General features: G+C 46.2%; 1 protein-coding gene across 4 annotated transcripts in view; it reads right to left on the bottom strand.

Moving 5' to 3' along the window:
• Positions 1-18,780, bottom strand: part of LOC100724234 (cytochrome P450 4B1-like) — a 19,733-nt gene extending 953 nt beyond the window's left edge. Inside the window, exons 1-11 of one of the 4 annotated variants that reach the window (XM_063236422.1) lie at positions 18,658-18,780; positions 5,860-6,001; positions 5,617-5,661; positions 4,256-4,383; positions 3,363-3,487; positions 3,004-3,155; positions 2,761-2,867; positions 1,845-2,035; positions 1,164-1,297; positions 311-375; positions 130-212 (exon numbers count right to left, since the gene is read on the bottom strand). In XM_063236422.1, the coding sequence (XP_063092492.1) occupies positions 130-212; positions 311-375; positions 1,164-1,297; positions 1,845-2,035; positions 2,761-2,867; positions 3,004-3,155; positions 3,363-3,487; positions 4,256-4,383; positions 5,617-5,661; positions 5,860-5,974 (1,145 nt within the window). In that variant the 5' untranslated portion in view covers positions 5,975-6,001; positions 18,658-18,780. Of the gene's footprint in view, positions 1-129; positions 213-310; positions 376-1,163; positions 1,298-1,844; positions 2,036-2,760; positions 2,927-3,003; positions 3,156-3,362; positions 3,488-4,255; positions 4,384-5,616; positions 5,662-5,859; positions 6,002-7,507; positions 7,559-15,394; positions 15,608-18,657 lie in introns of those variants that run through there. The other 3 variants (XM_063236419.1, XM_063236421.1, XM_063236420.1) reach the window with 3 other exon arrangements.

Below are 18,780 nucleotides of genomic sequence, written 5' to 3'. Positions count from 1 at the left end.
CTTTCCATGCATTTAAAAAGCTCAATACAGTCTCCTCATCACAGGATATCCCATAAGAATATCTCCCTAATGGCATCTCCCACCTTCTTTCTCAATTCTGGGGAACTGGGGATTCTGGACTCTCCCTACCTGGGCCCAGCAGAGAAGGGTATGAAGGCAAAAGGATGGCGTCCAGATGCATTCTCAGGAGAAAAACGCAGAGGATCAAAGACCTAAGGACACAGGCTTTGCTTAAACACCCACCAAGTCCTGGCATGTGAGAATTCCCATAGCACCCACCCTGTCTGATCTCAATGCACAAACAAGGTACCTCAGGGTCAGGCCACACTGCACTGTTCCTGTGGAGGGCATAGATGTGCAGAGAGATCAGGCTGCCTGTAGAAGAAAGCCTTGGTGACCAAATGGGCCTGAAGCAGCTAGTCTTGCCTCCACATAGGACCTGAATGCCCTAGTGTCTACCTAGTGACTAGCCCTCCCTGACCATTGCCAGTAACCTCAAGTTCTTGGCAATACTGTTCTTCAAAGTATTTTTATTGTTACCCTGTCCAGTTCCTGTAGCACCAACATAGAACACAGCACCCGACACAGACATCTATGGCATGAAAAAAGAAAAGGAAATACGAGCCCACCCTACCATAAAGTAGGACAGGCAGAAACCACTATAACCTTTCTGCTGTCCATTAAGTAACTCTCAAGAAGCTATCATTCATAACATTATGCTATCAATAGTAGTCACTACCATTTCATTAGGTAATTGCTCCATGTCAGGTATACTTCTAAACACTCTGTATGAAGCTACTATATACAGTTTTACAAGTTGTATGCAGCCCTGCATTAACTTCAAATTATGCAAATCATGCCCTGAGGTTATCCAAGACACAACCTGAAAGTGCATGGTGCTATGGGGCAGCGTTGGTGAGCTGTGTCTCTTTCATCTTGACAACACCCTTGAAAGGGGGGTACTCTTCTTTTCCTCATTTTATAGATGAGGAAATGAAGATTTAGAGGCAGACAATTAACTTATGTGCTGTGGAGCTAGGATTTGTACTCAGGACTCTCCGAACACAAAGCCTAAGCTTGCCGAGTGTTAGGCAACGTTGCAGGAGGTGTCAAAGGAACATCCAGGAGCCCCTGAATCAACCCCCTAGCCCACCTCCTCCCACCTGCAGGTAGAGAGCGGCCATCCACAAAGTCAACAGGCTTGCTGAGCTGGCGGTACACCTGAGGCACAGGTGGGTAAAGGCGAAAGCACTCCTTGATACACATAGTCAGGTATGTCATCTTGCCCAGATCATCCCTGGCAGAAACACAAGACAGTTTGGAATGATGAGCAATGGGGTCCTGAGGAAAGATGAGACCCACCTCCAACTTCATACCTCACCATGTTGCCTTCCCCTCAGCACCAGCTTACATCCAGGAATTAGAGGGGCCCAAGGGCTACAAGAAGCTGAGCCAGATTAGACAGAAGGTAGCCACTCAGACACATTGATCTGGCTTTACACCCCTCTATCCCATCCCCATCTTCACTGCGAGGAAGGAAAGGGACAGGACCCTAGATGTATGTGCACCCAACTATGAAAGACAAGGTCACTTCTGTGTCTCTCACTGCCACATGGAAACCACCATTAGGGACTGTTGAGGTTCTATTTAGCTTTTCTCTGTATGACAGTGAAAAGGCTCCATTTACAGGGAATGAGATAAAAGATATGTCCACATTCAGCACTCCAAAAGCTGAAGATCTGGAGGGAGCGGAACAACTGCTGCCACCCTCACCTTATTTCCAGGATGGTGCGGAGCTCCTTGGGTGGAGCAGGACAGGTCAGATACCTCTCAACCTCACTCACCACTTGAAGGAGTCCTGGTCCCCTAGGATCTCACGGGCCTCCTCCCTGCAACGCTGCTGGTGTTCCGGGTACAGAGCCATGCAGTAGAGAAACCAGGAGATGCCACTGGTAGTGGTGTCATGACCTTCGAACATGAATGTGTCCACTTCAGCCCTGAGGTCTGCATCAGACAGCTTGATGCCACTTTCATCCTGGGTTAAGATATAACAGGCTCAAGGCTTTGAGGTAGGTTCCAAGAGTTGGAAGAATAGCTATCAAAAGCAGGTCTGACAAGGGCAGTGAAACCTGCTTAGCAGACTGAGAACAAAAGCCTTCTCCAGGGTCATATCTTTCTTCTAAGCCCACCTTGGATGCCTCCTACTCCATGATTCCCTCCTTGACCCCTCTGGCCAAATGACCTGTGACCTTACCCAGCCCTGACTGTCAGCCCTAGTATCTTGTCACACAGAATGCCACCTACTAGAGGAAGGCATCTCGTCAACATTCACCAACTATAAGTCCCTTCCACTAGACTGTAAGAATCTGAAGGGCAAGGACGAAGTCTTTCCCATCTAAGCATCCTGACACAGGAACTGACTCAGTGAGTTTATGGAATGGAGGAATAAAGAACTGAATGAAGGAATGAATGAATGAAATCTAAGTTCTAAGATTCTACAATGTCAAGATTCTTGAGGATCTCAGAAGTCTAAAAATGTCTTCAGGTCACCACCATGTGACTCAGGCCCCCAGTTTCAAGATACGTAGTCTAACACCACATACCCTGCATCTTTGTGCCTTTAGTGATGTATGTTGAGGGGCAAGAAGCAAGTTGCTTTTGCTGGGGAAAGAGAGGAGTACTCAATGGTCTCTTCTCATTGGCAGCACTCTCTGCCCTCACAAGATGGTCTGAGGACCCTCTAGGGCAGTAGGTACTTGCCCGAGCACCCAGAAGAATGTCCAGGAAGTCCAGGTGTCTCCGGTGCTGGATCTTCTCTTGCTCCTTCTTATCTTGCAAGACTGCCTTCCGATTCCTGATGACATGATCTAGGCCAGGAGCACAGGTGTCACTCCCTGGGGACTGTCCCCAAAAGGGAGCTAAGGATCTACAATGGGCAAAATGCAGAGGGACCAAGAAGAAAAATGCAGACTTCCTATCAGTAGGCCCCACAGGAAGGTGCACCTGTATGGTCATGAGCTGCCTGGCAGGCCCGCAGGAAGCGACGGCCATGGGGTGTGAGCCAGTAGATGAAGTCATTGTGGTACTGGAAGGAGTCAATGCGCTGCTGCACCAGCAGTGTGAGGTCAGCCACTGTCTGGTAGTAGCTGCTATCGCTGTGTGGCAAGAGTGGAGTGAGAGACTGCTCAGACTCTCATCCAGGGGCGAAGCCCTGTGCAACCCTCTTCCAACCACCATGCGACCCCTGCCCCGCTTAAGCTCCCTCACTAAGGCACCTCTCCTCTGACCAGGACCATAAAGCTCTCCCCTCTGAGCTAGCTTGGGGAGGAAGGAGTGTGGTCAACTACAAGGCAGCCCCTGACCTGTAGCTCAGGCCACTGTCTCCTTTGCCAAAGGTGCACTTCATGAGTGAGTCCAGTGCCATGTGGCCCACATCACAGAAGATGTCGAAGCTTTTATTCTCACGAGCTTTTTCCTCCCACTTGTCCTAGAGTCCAGGAATAGAAAACAATATGAGCACCCACACTGCCCTCCAGGTGCACATCCTGTCCTCCACCACCAAATCCATCTCCACACCCACCCCAGCCTCTACCCTGCCCTGCATCCTGCTGGAATGTGGATTTGGCAGCCTCTGGGTATCAGACTCAGACAGTAGGACCTGGAGATAGATCTCCCACAAGACAGACACCTTTCCCTCGTCAGGGCAACCTAGATATACAAGCAGAAGACTGAGAGATGAGCTCCCCAGCACAGCATGGGGGCGGGGGGACCTACAGTCACACTGGACAGGAGATTCTTGCAATGGAAAAGACTAGCCTGAGTATCTCTGATAATTCTCCAGCCCTGAGACTCTAAGTCTAACCTGACATACCACAGTGGTACGCTACAGTAGTAGAACAGAAACAATTTTAGATGTGAAGAGCTTTTCCGATACTCTTAAAAAGTAGACAGTCCTCACTTTTGCAATAGTGGGCACCTTACTGAGGCTTCTTGGACCACTTTGGTTTAGCAAGACAGAGGGCCAGGTGCCCTGGTAGAAACAAGGACCAGGGCTGCCCACACTCTAGGAGCTGCAGCACTCCTATGGTGGTATACAGCAATGGACCACAGGGCAGGAATTTGGCACTGTCGTTACCAGAAGACTATGGACTCAGGGCCACAGGGATCTTTCCCATGTCATCTGCTCTCCCCCATGAGGGAGCAAAGGACTAGCCCAGTAACCCACAGCTCCAGAAGCTGATCATAGGAAGCTCACCAGCATGGCATTTGCAGAGCTTGTGAACACAGCCACATAGGGCTTTAGCACATCATAATGGAAGCCAGGTGTGAGAAGCTTGCGGTGTTGGAACCACTTGCTTCCATCAAGAACAAGCAGGCCTTTCCCTGGGAAGGAATGATAGAAGGGAGGATCATGAGTCCTACTCCACCTCCAGCAGTTGGGACTAAATTGCATTATCTTCCCTCCCTAAGCCTGGATGCCTCCAGGGTTGGGCTGCCACATCCAATATTACCCCTCCACCTCCACCCCTAGGCTTCCAGAACCCCAGGCAGTCATTCTCTACTGAGCAAGCTTCTTGCTCGAGGCGGGATGACTCAATTCTGCCTCTTGACTGCACCACAAAATTTGGGCTCTAGGAACTTGTATTAGGTGGCACTGGACCAAGACCAAGAAGATGGGGCTCCCTGGGACAGTCAGGCAAAAAGGAGGCCCGCTGGGCCTTGCTTCTTAAGTTGCTGAGACTCTTGAAAGTCCTTTCAGCTTTAGGACTCAAGAATAATATGCCAAGTCTGGCCTTTGTGTCCTCAAACAGGAATCTATCGACTTCCCCTCCCCACACATCCAGCCATGGAAATGTGTTCCTCTCTTCAAAACTGCCTCAGAATTTCCTAAGCCTTTTTGGTTTTAATCTTTTCTTTTGTTGCCCCTTTGGTAGCTGAAGAGAGACTAAGAATCACTAAAGTCTACAAAAAGACTTCCTTGGTTTGTTCTATGAGTAAATAGCCTTGGGACTGTTTTTCTTACTCCTTTCATCACTTTTCTCAGATCAGGAAGCTGCTGAAGATTCCTAGGGATTATGAGTAAAGGAAGGGCTTTGGAAAAGCACTTGAACTTGGCTCAAGAAAATGCAATGACTCTCACTCACATTAACATCAATCTGCAGGGCTCATTCTGACAGGAAAGGCAGCCATTCCCCGCCCAACCTCAACTCCCAGGGGAGGGCGGCTCTCCAGCTACCCAGACAGCTGTGGCCTCAGTCCTGGTCTCAGCCCTTGCCCTAGACAGCACTGCCTTTTAAAATTTCCTGTAGGATCAGCTCTAAAGCCAACTCCTCTAGGAAGCTTTCTTCACATCCATACATTCCCCAGAGCTCTGCCCCTGTCTGGAAAGAAAGGAAAGTAACAGCCCCAGCAGGAAAGTACAGTACCATGTTTCTCTTCCCCTGCCAGCCAGGAGCTTAGGACCAGCTGAGCATGGCTGGGCCAGCCAGTATCCTGGTCACCAGTACCAAAGCTGGGAAGGGAAAGGAATGGAAGGGAAGGGGAGGGGAGGGGACAGGAGGGGAGAAAAGGGGAGAGGAGGGAAAGAAAGGGAAAGGAAAACAGATGCTCACTCACCAGTCCACTGGAGGAGGAAACTATACACATCTGGAGCCTTTGGGTCTGCAAGAGATGGAGAAGTGAGTTAAAAAGGGGACCTGTCAGGACAGGGGCTTTCCAGAGGTGGCTCACTGATGAATGGGGTGGTGCTCTTGATCATTTTCTACCCAGATATAGGACACAAGCCCTGGTCTCCTCCCCACATGTTGTTCGGAGCCTTTTGCCCTCAGGAAGACTCACCCTCTTCCAGAGATATCTCACCTCCTCGGCTGTACACAGCTTTGGCATAGTCAGGCTCATAGATGTTCAGGAAGCCAAGAAATGGTCCCACCCAGAGTGGGAAGGCATAAGGGAACTGGTGGGCCCAGGACACCATCTTGTCCAAGCTTCCCGTCTTCTGGATCTGAAATGACAGAAGGTCAGGACCCCTGAGGAACTGAGTCACCATCCAGGTCCCTGGTTCCTGGACAGGGAAAAGGAGGAGGCTGCCTAGACAGCCTCCAGGGCTTTCCTCCTTCCTCCTGTACCCCTTCTCTCCAGCCCCAATCCTTGTCTTCCCCCAAGCACTAGCCCTAAGGGCCTTCAGGATTTGGCTTTCTTTGGTCCCCTGCTGAGGCAGAAGGTAGGGCTGGCTAAACTTGGCTGAGAAAGGAGGTAGCACAAGAACCCAGGTCACATTTGCAGAACAGTTTCCAAACCCCTGCTCATAAACTTCTTGTAAGAACATCTCATGAAGACTTCAATCCAATGGCCCAAAACTGATAGCAGTCTGAGGAATGGATGATACAAAAAGGATGCTCCATGCTGCGTTGTGCTCTAGCGTGGTGGCCCACCCTCACACTGTAGGGTGTACTTCTTTTCTTACTTTTATTTAGCCCAAACCTGCTCTACAGACTCTGGTTTTTTCCCCTTCTTTTAATAAAATTTTGCTACAGTTTGTGCTTGTTTTGACTAATTCTTTGCTCAGGGAGGAAAGAACTTAGAAACTACCTCTAGAAGAAGACTCCAGCATCCAAAACCTAGAAACACATCTACTAGTTGTACCTTCTCTGGGCAGTCCTCTCTGCCCAGACCCTTTGTACAGTTTGGAATAATCTCCCCATAGACAGATTCATCCCTCCAAATCAACCCAAAATGGTTGTAAGGTTTCTCATCACCCTGAGCACACAATGTCAGGAAGAACACACAGGAATAAAAATCATCTCCACTCACAGGCAAAGAGAAACTTCTGATGTCTCTGCCTCCTTTTTAGCTGATAGCCCTGGCAGTGCTCCCTCCCCTTATGTCTCTTCTATTTTTCCATCTGTCTCCTGGGTTTTCCTTACCAACTTTCTGATCACCATGGTCATTCCCCTTCTCTCTCACATCCAGGGAGCTTAAGATAACATGGTAGGTAATGTTTTAAATTAAAAAAAAACAAACGGACACTAAGATCTTGAAGGTGGAAAGAACCTATAGCTTATCTCATTCATTTGAGTCCCACTTCCCTCCTTACTGGCCATGCTGTGCCCTTCTGAAACTTCCCTACTATAGAGACCCTGACTTCACATTAACCTTGACCTTGGACACTTACAGGTTGCCATGGTCTTCCTGGGTCCAGCTTTCTCCTGTGTTTCCCATTTTGCCCTGTGAGTTCTTGGCTGCCCCAAGAACCTAAGAACAGTAAGAATAGCTCCCAGGATTCCCTGACCACACTTCTGTAGTGCAGCCCCTCCAAAAGGACAATGATTTCTTCCTTTTGGATTTCATATGGCTGCAGGCCAGCTCCTCTGGACTGTACAACAGGATGTCTCAGACTTATCCTCACATGTCCTGAGCTGGGACACTTACTAGGAGGGCTGGGCCAACTTGTTTTTCTCCACAAGTAACAAAACAGGGAAGGCACAGAGTATAAAGATCATTCACTGACCTCAGCTTTCCAGCTCCACCCTCCTCGTCCTCTCATTTGCCCTCTTTGTTGACTCTTCTAGGAATGTATAATGACAGGGAATGAATGAACAAGCACATGTCACTCCTCTGCTCCCCAGAAGTCTAAAATTTGCTCCAAGAATAAAATCGGAAAAAGCATAAACACTATCCAGACAAACCATGAACTCATTTTGTAAGTGGCAGTAGTACAACCCAAAGGGAACTATTCCAGCTGAGTCAGGGACTCTGAATGAGGCTCTTCCTCCTGGCCAGATGACCCGAAGCTCAGTTGGCCAGCGTCTAAGGAACAAGATGTTTATGGCTGCTTGATAACAAAAACAAACTGCCTGCAAAGTAGGGGTAGCCATTTAGAAAAACAATAGTCGTAGAGGGAATAGGAATTTTCCTCTTCCTCAACATTTTGAAATCCCTGGAAGCAAATCATATTGATCTCAGATTCTCAGTACCAGCTGTTGTCTGACCCAGTACTTCTACCATATGAAAATCGCTATCTCCCAAGTTCAGACAGCTTTAGCAACAGCAAATTTATTGCTCTTCAAAACAGCTACCTTTGAACTCTTCAAATTCTTAACAAGACTTCTTAATCACTGGACTAAAAGCCACCTCCCTGGAGCCTTCCCCATGATCTTCCAAGGTCACTCAGGATGATACTGTCCAAGGAAGCCATGCAGGGATCTGCCTGGACCTGCTGTCCTCCAGCACGGACATCCCAAGGTGCATTCTGCTGCATTAGTCTAGATTTTCTTCCCACTGTGGATACTTTATCACCACACACAAGATCATGGCTCAGCACATACTTGAGCTCAAGTCAGTGTCAAGATTTTAAATAAAACTAGAGAACTAAAAGCACTTGCCAATAAGAATCAACCAAAATCCAAAAGAAGCAACATCTCTGAAATAACTATTAAGATTTGATTTACACAAGCCACCAGTAATTCAGCTGTAGGATTGAGCAGATATAGAAAAGAGGCGTTCTAAGGTATAAGGTTTCAAGAACTAGAGGCATTATAGAGAAGTTGCCGTAGCCCACTCTGTTAACAAACAGGTGCCTTCATCCTCCATTCCCCCTTTCAGAGACAAATGTACACATGAACTTGAATATGCAAGTTGCAGAAAGAACCTCCAGCTCAATAGAAAGACCAAAAGGGCTTTGAGTGAAATCTATATGGGCCACTGTGACTCTCCTAGCCACCATGTTTCAGCTAAGAAGTGACAATGGGGGTCTTAGTTACTTTTCTCATTCTTGAGACAAAATACCTGACAACCTAAGTTAAAGGATAAAAGATTTATTTAGTTCACTGTTTGTAGAGGTTTCAATTCGTAGTTAACCAATTCTAAGGCGGAGGCAGAGGAGCATCCCAGAGGAGAAAAAAAACAATTTGTGGCATAGAAGGCCGGAAGCAGCAAAAGCAGTAAGCAGCAAGTGACAAGTGACCCTAGCAGCCCTCTTTCTGTCCCTTATATTTTGTCCAGGCTACTTGTCCTAAGGGCAGGTAGCACTCACACCCAGGATGAGTCTTCCCATTACCCACTCCCACACTATGCCAACCAGCCAGTGGACTAATTTAGTAACCACACCCCCTTGGCCCCAGCATCACACACTCTAGATCTAGCCACCTCTGAAAAACCCCACCTATGACCACAGGAGGCTTTGGGGTTACATTTAGATGCAAGCCATAACAATGGGCCTTCACACAACTGGCATCTCAACCAGGGCTTTCAATTCCAAAGCTTGTGTTCTGAATCCCTTGCCTCTCCTGTCTTCAGGATCCAATGGTAGACTGTAGCTCCTGGAGTGACTTAGGTGGGACCAGAGTTCAGGGGAACCTAAAGAGTCAGGAAAGCAAGGAGCCCAAGAAATACCTGAGTCAACAGAGATGTAGTCATTGATCCTTAGCCTATGTGAGTGACCTTGCTGCCATGAGTTGGCGTGCCAAAAGAATAATAAATATTCTCCATGTCAGGCATTGCTAGTTCCTAGGGAAACCATGGTAAACAAAACTTGCCTATCCTCCAAATGTAAATAGCAAGTGAGGAGAAAGGAAACAAACAAGAATTGAATACACTAATAATAGAATTTCAGTCAATGATAACTCCAGGAACAAAAATAAAGAGAACAAAAGGGCAGGGCTGCTTGGAATTCAGAGAAGTCAAAGAAGACCTTGCTGAGGTGTCATTTGAGCAAAGATAGGCAGAAACACCTTTGAGAAAGGCTGGTAACATTGGCCACAATCTGTTCCTCAAAAATACTTCTCTTTCCATGACTACTGTCACCACCACCACCACCACCCCTGTCCCCTGCTCCCTTTTCCCACTGATGAGTCTTGATCTATGTCACAGAGAAAATAGAAGTCATCAATAGGCTCCCTAAAAGTCAGCTGCCAAACCTGAAGAACTACTTGACCGGCACCCAGCCTTTTCACCTGTCGTCCTGTTCCAGAAAAGGGTGTCTGGGGCCTCATCCAAGTCCAGGCCCCTTGGAGTCCTCCTTCCCCCTCCCTTCATCTCCCTACATCATCACAGTCTCCCCTTCTTTGCTAAATCCTTCCCACCCACATTTAAAACATGTTCAAGCCTTTACCAACTAGAAAAAAGACACAGGGGTTAGGAGACAAACCTCCCTTGGTCCTGCTTCCACCTATTTCAGCTAGCACTCAGTTTCCTTCCCCCCTTAAAAACCTAAATTTTTGGCCAGGCATAGTGTCACACACCTGTTGTCCCAGTACTTGGGGGGCTGAGGCACAAGGATCTCCATGAGTTCAAGGCTAGCCTGCACTGCACAGTGAGATCCTGTCTTTTATTTTTCTTTTCATCTTTTTGTGGCAGGGTCTTGCTGTGCAATCTGCACTGCCTTGAACTCACTCTGTAGCCCAGGCTGGCCTCGAACTCACAGTGACCCTCCTGCTTCAGCCTCCCGAGTGCTCGGATTCCAGCCATGTGCCATCATCCCTGGCAGAGACCTCATCTTAAAAAACAAATTTTTTAAAAAAGGAAAGAAAGAAAAAAAAGAAAGACACCAAACTTCTCAAAGGGATTCCTCATGCTCTAGCCCTCACCTCCTCACCCGCTCAGTGCCCTCCTGTTACTAAGCTCTGAAGTCTGCCAGCTTCTGTGCCATAAGTGACTCTCCTTTTCTTGCTCTCTCCTAGATCACCCCCCTTCTCCTCATTCCCTATCCATATATTATCCTCCAGGATGATGCTCTCCTACGTCCTACGTGCTCTTGGCCTTTCCCCATCCTGCACCTTCTTCCTGGAGCTTTCATCTTTTCCTGTGGGCTTCTTTTGCAACCTACCTGCCAATGATTCCTCACTGGATAGCCCATCCCAGCTGATTTTTCTTCCAAACCCAGAAGGATCATCAAAACCCCCTAGATGTCAATATATGACATCCTACAGGCTCCTGAGACCTGGCATTTTGAGCCTCAAGTGCATACATGTGTTTACACACATCTCATTTGCCCACAAAATCTGCCCTCCTCCTAACTCTAGGAATAATGTCATTACTTATCTCAGTACCAGCTACTAATACAGGATGTGATTTTCTCCCAGATTTGTAGCCCTGCTAACGGGGAGCCCTTGTGATGGCTGACCCTTCCTGCTGAAGACCCACCAAGTAACTTTTACTTTGAGATCAGCAAGGTAGACTTAAGAGAACCAGATGTAGCAGCTCCCAGAAAGAAGCTCCCACCGCAAAGCTCTACAAATTGAGCACTCAACTCTCCCACATCCAGACACTGAAAGATTCTGACAGGCCTCAGTATCCTCCTCCTGTTCCTCCTCCTCCTCCTCCTCCTCCTCCTCGTCCTCCTCCTCCTTCTCAGCCTCAAATCTCCACATTTGAATTGACACAGAGGAATTCATTCCTCTTGGTTAAAGTCCTTCAAATTCCATCCCATGGCTCAAGGAGTTCTTTTCTCTTTTTAGGTAGATTGCCAAATTATGCGCTGAGCTAGCCATATTGATGCCCCAGGTTAACGAAGTTCCAAGAAAATTTTTGTCCCCTTTTCCTGATGAGTGAAAGGGACCTCAATGACACCCTCACATCTATGGCAGAAGCCTTCTATGCCCATTACAACAGTCCTAGCCTACTCTATTCCCCATTCCTCTGCATCCCACTGGCCAATCAAAGTCTGCCTGGATTGGCTCCATCCAAGAACCCTCCCTCCTATTTACTTTCCACCTTGCCTCCTGTTTGCCCTCTGTCAATCTGTCCACCACCCTAAACCAATGTGACCTTTCTCAAGTCTGAGTCTGACCTCATCTCTTTCATAATTGCTCTCACAAAAAAGCAAAGGCTTTTGGACTGATGTACGTGGCCTGACCGTGTAGAAAGATCATGTAGAAAGTGAAATTCCCTTTCTACCTCCACCTTCTTCCTCTCTATTCTGTCCTCCCTCTTACCATTCCAAATATGTTGAGTAGTTGACACAAGCACGGACTACCTCAAAAATCAAATTGAAGTCCTAAGCAGATAATACTCTCTCCAGGTTTTGTGTCTGTTCACAGGCAGCCTCTTCTGCCTTTGCTTCTGCACTTCTCCAGGCTGCTGTTTCCGACCTCTTGGGGATCATCTCAGCACCACCTCCCAGGACTTCTCCTGATTACCGGGCTAAAGGCTCCCTTCTCTAAGCCCCAAATTTGTGTGTCTCCCATTCCTTTCTCAGGTCCAGTTCCTTAGGGAACTCTTTGCCTTATTTCTTCATCCTCTGGTGTCAGTACAAGGTCAGACATGGACTTGCTCATCAGGCAAGGCCAGATTAAGTGGAAAAACAAAAAGTCAAAGACTAAACTGATTTGAAAAGAAAGAAAAGGACAAAATGAGCAAATATCTCAGGGTGTTTTGCTTTAAGAATTTCTCTCCACAATGGTTTAGCATTTGATATTTATCTGTCCAGCACCTTGCCTAGTGATTATTCTTGTAACTCTAAACCAGCAAGGTAAAGATGATTGCTGTATCTTCACTTAATCAACAAAGAAATAGAAGCATAGAGTGGGGAAAATAACCTATCAAACAAGGCACAGCAAAGGTCATGATCAATGTTTGCTGAATAAAATTATTCAAAGTTCTTTCTATCCAACACAAGAGCGAAGGACAATCCCAGTGGTGAGTAAGGCTGTGGAAGCCTCAAGGATCTCAGGGGATAGCTTTTCCTTGGGCTGGAAACTGGCATTTCATACACACACAAACTGGGAAAGAGAAAGAGGCAGAGACAGAGAGAGAGAAACACAGACAAGAGACACAGAGAAAAAGAGACAGAGATAGACAGACAGACAGAGATACAGAGACAGAGACAGAAACAGAGACAGAGACACAGACAGAAACAGATCAAATTTGCCTGCCCCAGTGTTAGGCCAACAATGAGTACCTTGTATACACACAAGTCCCCTTCAACCTCAGAGTGGAATGAGGAGAATGCTGCAAGAACAGAACATGCCCCTGCCTCGTGGGGCCACATTCTGCAAGCTGAGTAAGATGACAAATAGATACTACCAGGGCTTCAGGGGTAAAAGTAGACCAAAAAGAGAGAAATTAATCCTGATGGACAGCTCTTCCTCACCCTGAGGGCCTTTACCCACCAACCTTCTTCCTTCTTTCCCAGTTCCCAATTCCTTCTTTCCCCTCACTGGGCCTAGGAATCAAATTTGTTGCCACTTGTTATGGCCTGGTCATGTCCTGAATTAAAATGTGGACATCCTGAGACCAGCCTTGATTCAATTACTAAGTCATTAAATGGATTTGGGCAACACTTTGTCCCCTCTAAACCCCAACTTCCTCGTATTTACATTAAGGACACTAATCCTCAAGCTTCCCTCCCCATTTCTCAGGTTCAGGTGTACACCCAACCTTCAGTACAAGTGCCAAGTCCTGAAGGAATGCAGTGCTATTTTGCTTGAAGGATCCCTAGGAAACTTTTTATGATGCTTAAGCGCAGCCACCCTTCTCATCTTTTCATGCCTTCTGGGTGCCAAAAAAAAGCACTTTAGACAATTTTGTTAGAGCCAAGAGGCCAAGGTGAGGCTATGTTTTAGTCCTGACACATAGTTCCAAAGTAGAGGTGCAGGGGTCACTGCAGGGAAGAGGGTAGGATACTCCAGCACAGAATTGTGGGGAGATCAAGACCCCTGCACTAGGGAAGCTCACTGGCTGAAGACAAAACCACCTCTGATTGAGGCAGGTAGTAGTGGGAGTGGGTACAAGAAGAAGGGAATTGAAAGTCTCCCAAATGCTTCTTGTACCCATTAGGGTCAGGCTTCAGCCTCACTATGATTCTCCTTCCATGTTTGGCAGACTCTTCCCAAACCTTTTGACCCTTCATTTATTTGTCTGTCACTTTCTTTCTCATCTGTGGATACCCCTCCCTACACTCCAGCATTCCTTTTTGGTTCTTTTGGCAGTATGTCTTCTGTGCCAGACTTTATGCTGGACCTGGAGGGCACAGGAATAAATCAAACCAGATCTCCATTCTCTAGAAGTCACAGACTGGTATAGAAGATGGACAAGTACTGAGATGAAAAGAACAGAGCTGATATGGAATCCTGAGAGCCACTTCACCCAGCCTAAGGCAGGGAAGGCTCTGATGTATGCTTTCCCCCACAGATAGCAAGCTCCTTGAGAGCCCAGGCAGGGTCTGATTCTCCCCCCAGCTCACCTGTTTTTTCCTGAATATTCCTAGATGCTTATAGATTCTCTATCCATGAAGGATTATCCCTTGGAGCAGAATAAACCTAAAGGTCAGTCCCACATCCTATGTCAATTGCAGAAGGAGGCAATTCCCCAAATCAAGAGTGAGAAAAGAGGATTCAGGAGGTAGGAGCAGGAAGCATGATTTGCAAGAACGCTTAGTTGTTGGAAACTATCTATATCTGGGTTTCCAAACCGGGCTTCAGATTTGAACATGTGGAGAGGTTTTTTTTTTAACTCAGGCTCCAAAACTGGGTGTGGTAGCACACACCTGTAATCCCAGCACTTGAGGGTAGGGGCTTGAAGTAGGATTATCCTTGTGAGTTAACAACCAGCCTGGGCTACAAAGTGAGCTCAAGGCCAACATTAACTGAATAGCGAGAACTTTTTTCAAAAAAAGATAAAAAGTAAGTAAGTACATGCATACATAGATACATACGTAAAGTTTAAAAATAGAAAATAATCTCAGTCTCCTAGTCCTATTCTGACAAATTAGAATTTCCAGGTGCTGGCGGCCCAGGATTTTGTTTCTCCATGGACTCCAATTCCTTGCCCTGTGTTCAGAAACTACTGATCTGGGCCCCTATGACAGAAGACATGCTTCAGAGTAGATGATAAGATGGTCCCTAACAGGAAGACAAGCCTGAATCGGAACCTAGGAAAATGCCATGACTCCAGAACCAACCAGAAGTATGGCAAAGAAAATCTCCTCCTTTGGGAAATACCAGCCTCCTGGACACTGGGAGATCTGTGTGGCTGCACTTACCTCTGCCTTCACTTTCATTTTCTGCCTGAGAAATGGAAATATTACATTACAGAGGGGAAGAGGATGCTTATGACACTAAACATGATTTTCTAGTCCTATGTGACTATTAGGGCTTTGGGTTCTCCCCTGTGTTGACATGGAGCCTTTGGTACAAACTTGTCTGAAAATTGAGCTTCAGAATAATGGGAAGGAATCTGGTCTGTTTGGGCATCTACTTTGACATGCTCGCTACTTCTGGCATCAACTCAGAAAGCAAGACTGAGGAAGCAGTTCCAGAGAGAACGCTGATAGAAACCACAGCTCCCAGGATGTGGGCTTCTACCCAGGTTGATGATGTCCCTCCAAAGCCCCCAAAGGATTAAGCCTGATTCTTTAAGGAAAGAAAGCCATCTCCTTTCTCCACCCTTCCCCACATACCTCGAGGGCATGCCCAAAGAGCCAGTGGGTTGGGGGTCCTGGGAAGTTGTCCATGGCCTTGGCCAACTTGTGTCTCCGCAGCAGCAGGTGAAAAAGCTTGAGGAAGACTATGGCCAAGATCACTCCAGAAGCCCACAGGCTCAGGTAGGAGAGGCTTGGGGAGAGAAACGTGGGTGCCATGGCTAAAGTTTTCGTGCCTGAATTCTGCCAGCCTCCAGCTTCCTTTATATTCCCTTAAACACTAGACCCAGGCACCCTGCCAGTTCCACCCCTAGCCACACCCAGCAGCCAGCAGCAGCCCAGGCTGGGTGGAGTTCCATAGCAAGGAGACAATAATCTCAAAAACAGTAACCAAAGGAGGGGTCTTAGCAGACTTCTCCCAAAATGTGCTTGAAGAGAAATCTAGTAGAACTTCAAAGAAATCAGAAATGTCCTCTCATCGTGATTCTTGGAGGAGTAAAGAGGAATTCCTGAGATAATCATTGACACAATAACTGCCTTTTCCTACACACATCTTGCATGTTTCAAGAAGTTTTTTATTTTGTTTGTTTTCTAGTACTGGAGATTGAACCCAGGACCTTTGCCTCTCAGAGTTCAGGTACAATGAGGAAATCACTGTTTGTATCAGTTTCCCAGATAATAAAACTAAGGCTCCACTAGCTTGTTCTTTTTTATAAAATACCTCCACTCTCCTCTTCAGTGTGACCCCTTGGGAAGAACTTGAACTTTTTTCAGGTTCATGATGCTTTGAGTCCTTTTTTGCGGGTTATTTTTAGAGAGACATTGATATAATATAAAGTCACTGTAGCCCAGTGAGAGACAAAGAAAGCTTGAAGCACAAGCTTGGCCAGGGGCTTGCCTTTCCAGGGGAGTATTTGCTGTTTCTTCCTGCAGTGTTGGATTGTATCACTCAGATGCCCAGCAAGGCACAGAGTTCACAACAGTTTTGCAGATGAACAGACACGAATTTAAGGCTCCTCTCAGAAAGAAGGCAGCTTCCCTTCTGCAAGTACAATAATGGACAAGTTAAAATGCAGTATCCAGCGGGAAGTTCATCAACGTTCCCAGACTGAGGATCAAGAGGAAGAATGATGTTCTCAGAGAGTAGGGGAAAAGATGTATTTACAGGGGACACATCTAATTGCTGAGAAATGACACTGGAACAGGGAACAAATACAGAAGAAAATATTTCAGACCATTCCTTCCTCCACCTTCTAGTCTTCTACTGCTTTCTCCCATCAGCCAAACCCAGAAATGAGACAAAAAGGGGAGCTGAGAGAGTCTGTCTGTGGTAGCCACCCAGCAGGGAGAGAAAAGAAATGATTGAGCCTGGCAAAGAGACAGCACAAGGAGAAAACCAGGACATAGGTAGAACTTAAAGTCAGATCTCAGAACTAAGATAGCAGGTGCTGACTCAGAGATGACAAAGTGTCAGCATGGCCCCTTTCTACCTCGTAGTAAGGGAGACTAATGTTAGAGGCACAGCATGTCCAGTCTCCCCCACAGGGAGAGAAAAACTTCAAACATGTCTTCTCTGTCAGTCTGTCACATGTTCTGAAATTCCATATTTGTACTTCTTTTTTTGGATCAATATACTATGTGCCCCACTGAAAATGCAAGTCACTCAGGTCAGAAAATAAGTAGACATGATTAGCTACCTTCAGACTTTCACACTTTACAATGAATTCATTTATCAGTATTTTCCCAGCCAGTAGTGTGATGGATGAGGCAATATTTAGGAAAGCCCCTGAGGGAATTCCTGTCTCATAAGGGAGTTGTGGCTCCTGGCAAGAATTGTGTAGCTTCACCTGGAAATGGAAAGGGCTATCCCTTTGGCTTGGTTTTGGCTTGGTTTTGCTGAAGACCTCATTGACAGGAGCACCTGCCAGAGGAAGAGATTATATGCCTAGATAGGAAGCCTGAGAAAGATTCAGGGATCAGGTTTGTTCCTTTGTAACAACTCTCTAACAAGAATTAAGGTCTCCTGAGAACTACATCATTCCTTCCTTTTAAAAAAAAAGTGCCCTCAATGGTCTAATTACATCCCACTGGGGCCCGTTTTTAAAGTCACTGTCACCTCTTAATATCACCAGAGTGGGAACTAATCTTCTAACACCTGAGCCTGTGGGAAATCCACTCAAACCATACCCAGACCATAGTAACTAGGTATATTGTTTGAACTCTTAGACCAGTAGTGGTGAATCTTAGCTTTTGATGATAACAAACAGCCTGCTGTACGACCACCTACAGCTAATATTACCTTTGAACTTTTTAATTACATGATTCAATTAACCCCTGTAATGTCAGATCCAATTGGCTTGGGTTTTCTGTTGCCTGAAACCATGAAATTCCTACATTGTATTCTAATTTAAGCAAAACTCCCATAATAGAAGATCAAACAATCATCTGGGTATGGTAGAAGTGAGGAGCATAGTTTTCAAGAGGAGGACATACCTGAGATATTGTGAAGCAGCAAACACAAAGAGGATGAGAATGTCAAAGAACACCTTATGCCAATATCTCTCAAATTCTTTAATGAAACAGAAGAGGATGAAGTACTCCCAAAGTGATTCCTGAAAACTAACATTACCCTGATTCCAAAAACAAGGCCCAACTAAAAAATAACTACAGGACATTCTCATTAACGAACATAGATGCAAATCCTCAATAAGATCCTGGAAAATAGAATGCAGCAACTCATTTTTCATCAGGTAATTTTCATCCCAGGGATGCAAGAGTGGCTCAGCACACATAAACAGGTAAGCGCAATATATAAACTGAAACAAGAAGAAAAAGCACATCATCATCTCAAATGATGCAGAGATACACTTTGACAAAGTCCAACATCCTTTCATGAAAAAAACCCTTGAAGAAAATAGGTATAGAGGACTTTTTCTCAATCTGACAAAAACCATTTATGACAAACCTACTGGCAACATCATATTAAATGGGGAAAAGGTGAAAGCTTTCCCTTTAAAATTAGGAAAGAGTCAAAGATGTCCATTATCACCGCTCCTGTTCAGTGTAGTCCTTGAAACAGTAGCCAGAAGAATCAAGCAAGAAGAAACACAAAGAATATGTAAAGAAACAAATCAAGTTATTATTTGCAGATGAAATGATTCTCTATATAGATGACCTAAAAAATTCTACCAAAGACTCTTAGAAGTAATACCCAAATTCTGTAGTGCAAAAGGATACAAAACCACCATACAAAAAGCAGCAGCATCCCAAATCACCAGCAGGTGGCCCAAGGGCAGGCTGACCTGTTGGTTCTCTGTCTGGCCCACAGCTGCCGCTGGCTCCCAGGAAGGGCAGGGTGACTCCTTGGTTCTTTTCCCGCTCCACTCAGCTGCCGCTGGCAGTCCCTGTACTATTTTGATCTTTAA

Source organism: Cavia porcellus, unplaced genomic scaffold (assembly GCF_034190915.1).
Source record: "Cavia porcellus strain 051 isolate PalLab524CR breed Dunkin Hartley unplaced genomic scaffold, mCavPor4.1 scaffold_25, whole genome shotgun sequence".
NCBI classification, from domain to species: Eukaryota; Metazoa; Chordata; class Mammalia; order Rodentia; family Caviidae; genus Cavia; species Cavia porcellus.
The sequence above is the reverse complement of the archived record's forward strand: the minus strand, read 5'-3'. Positions and strand labels throughout refer to the sequence as shown.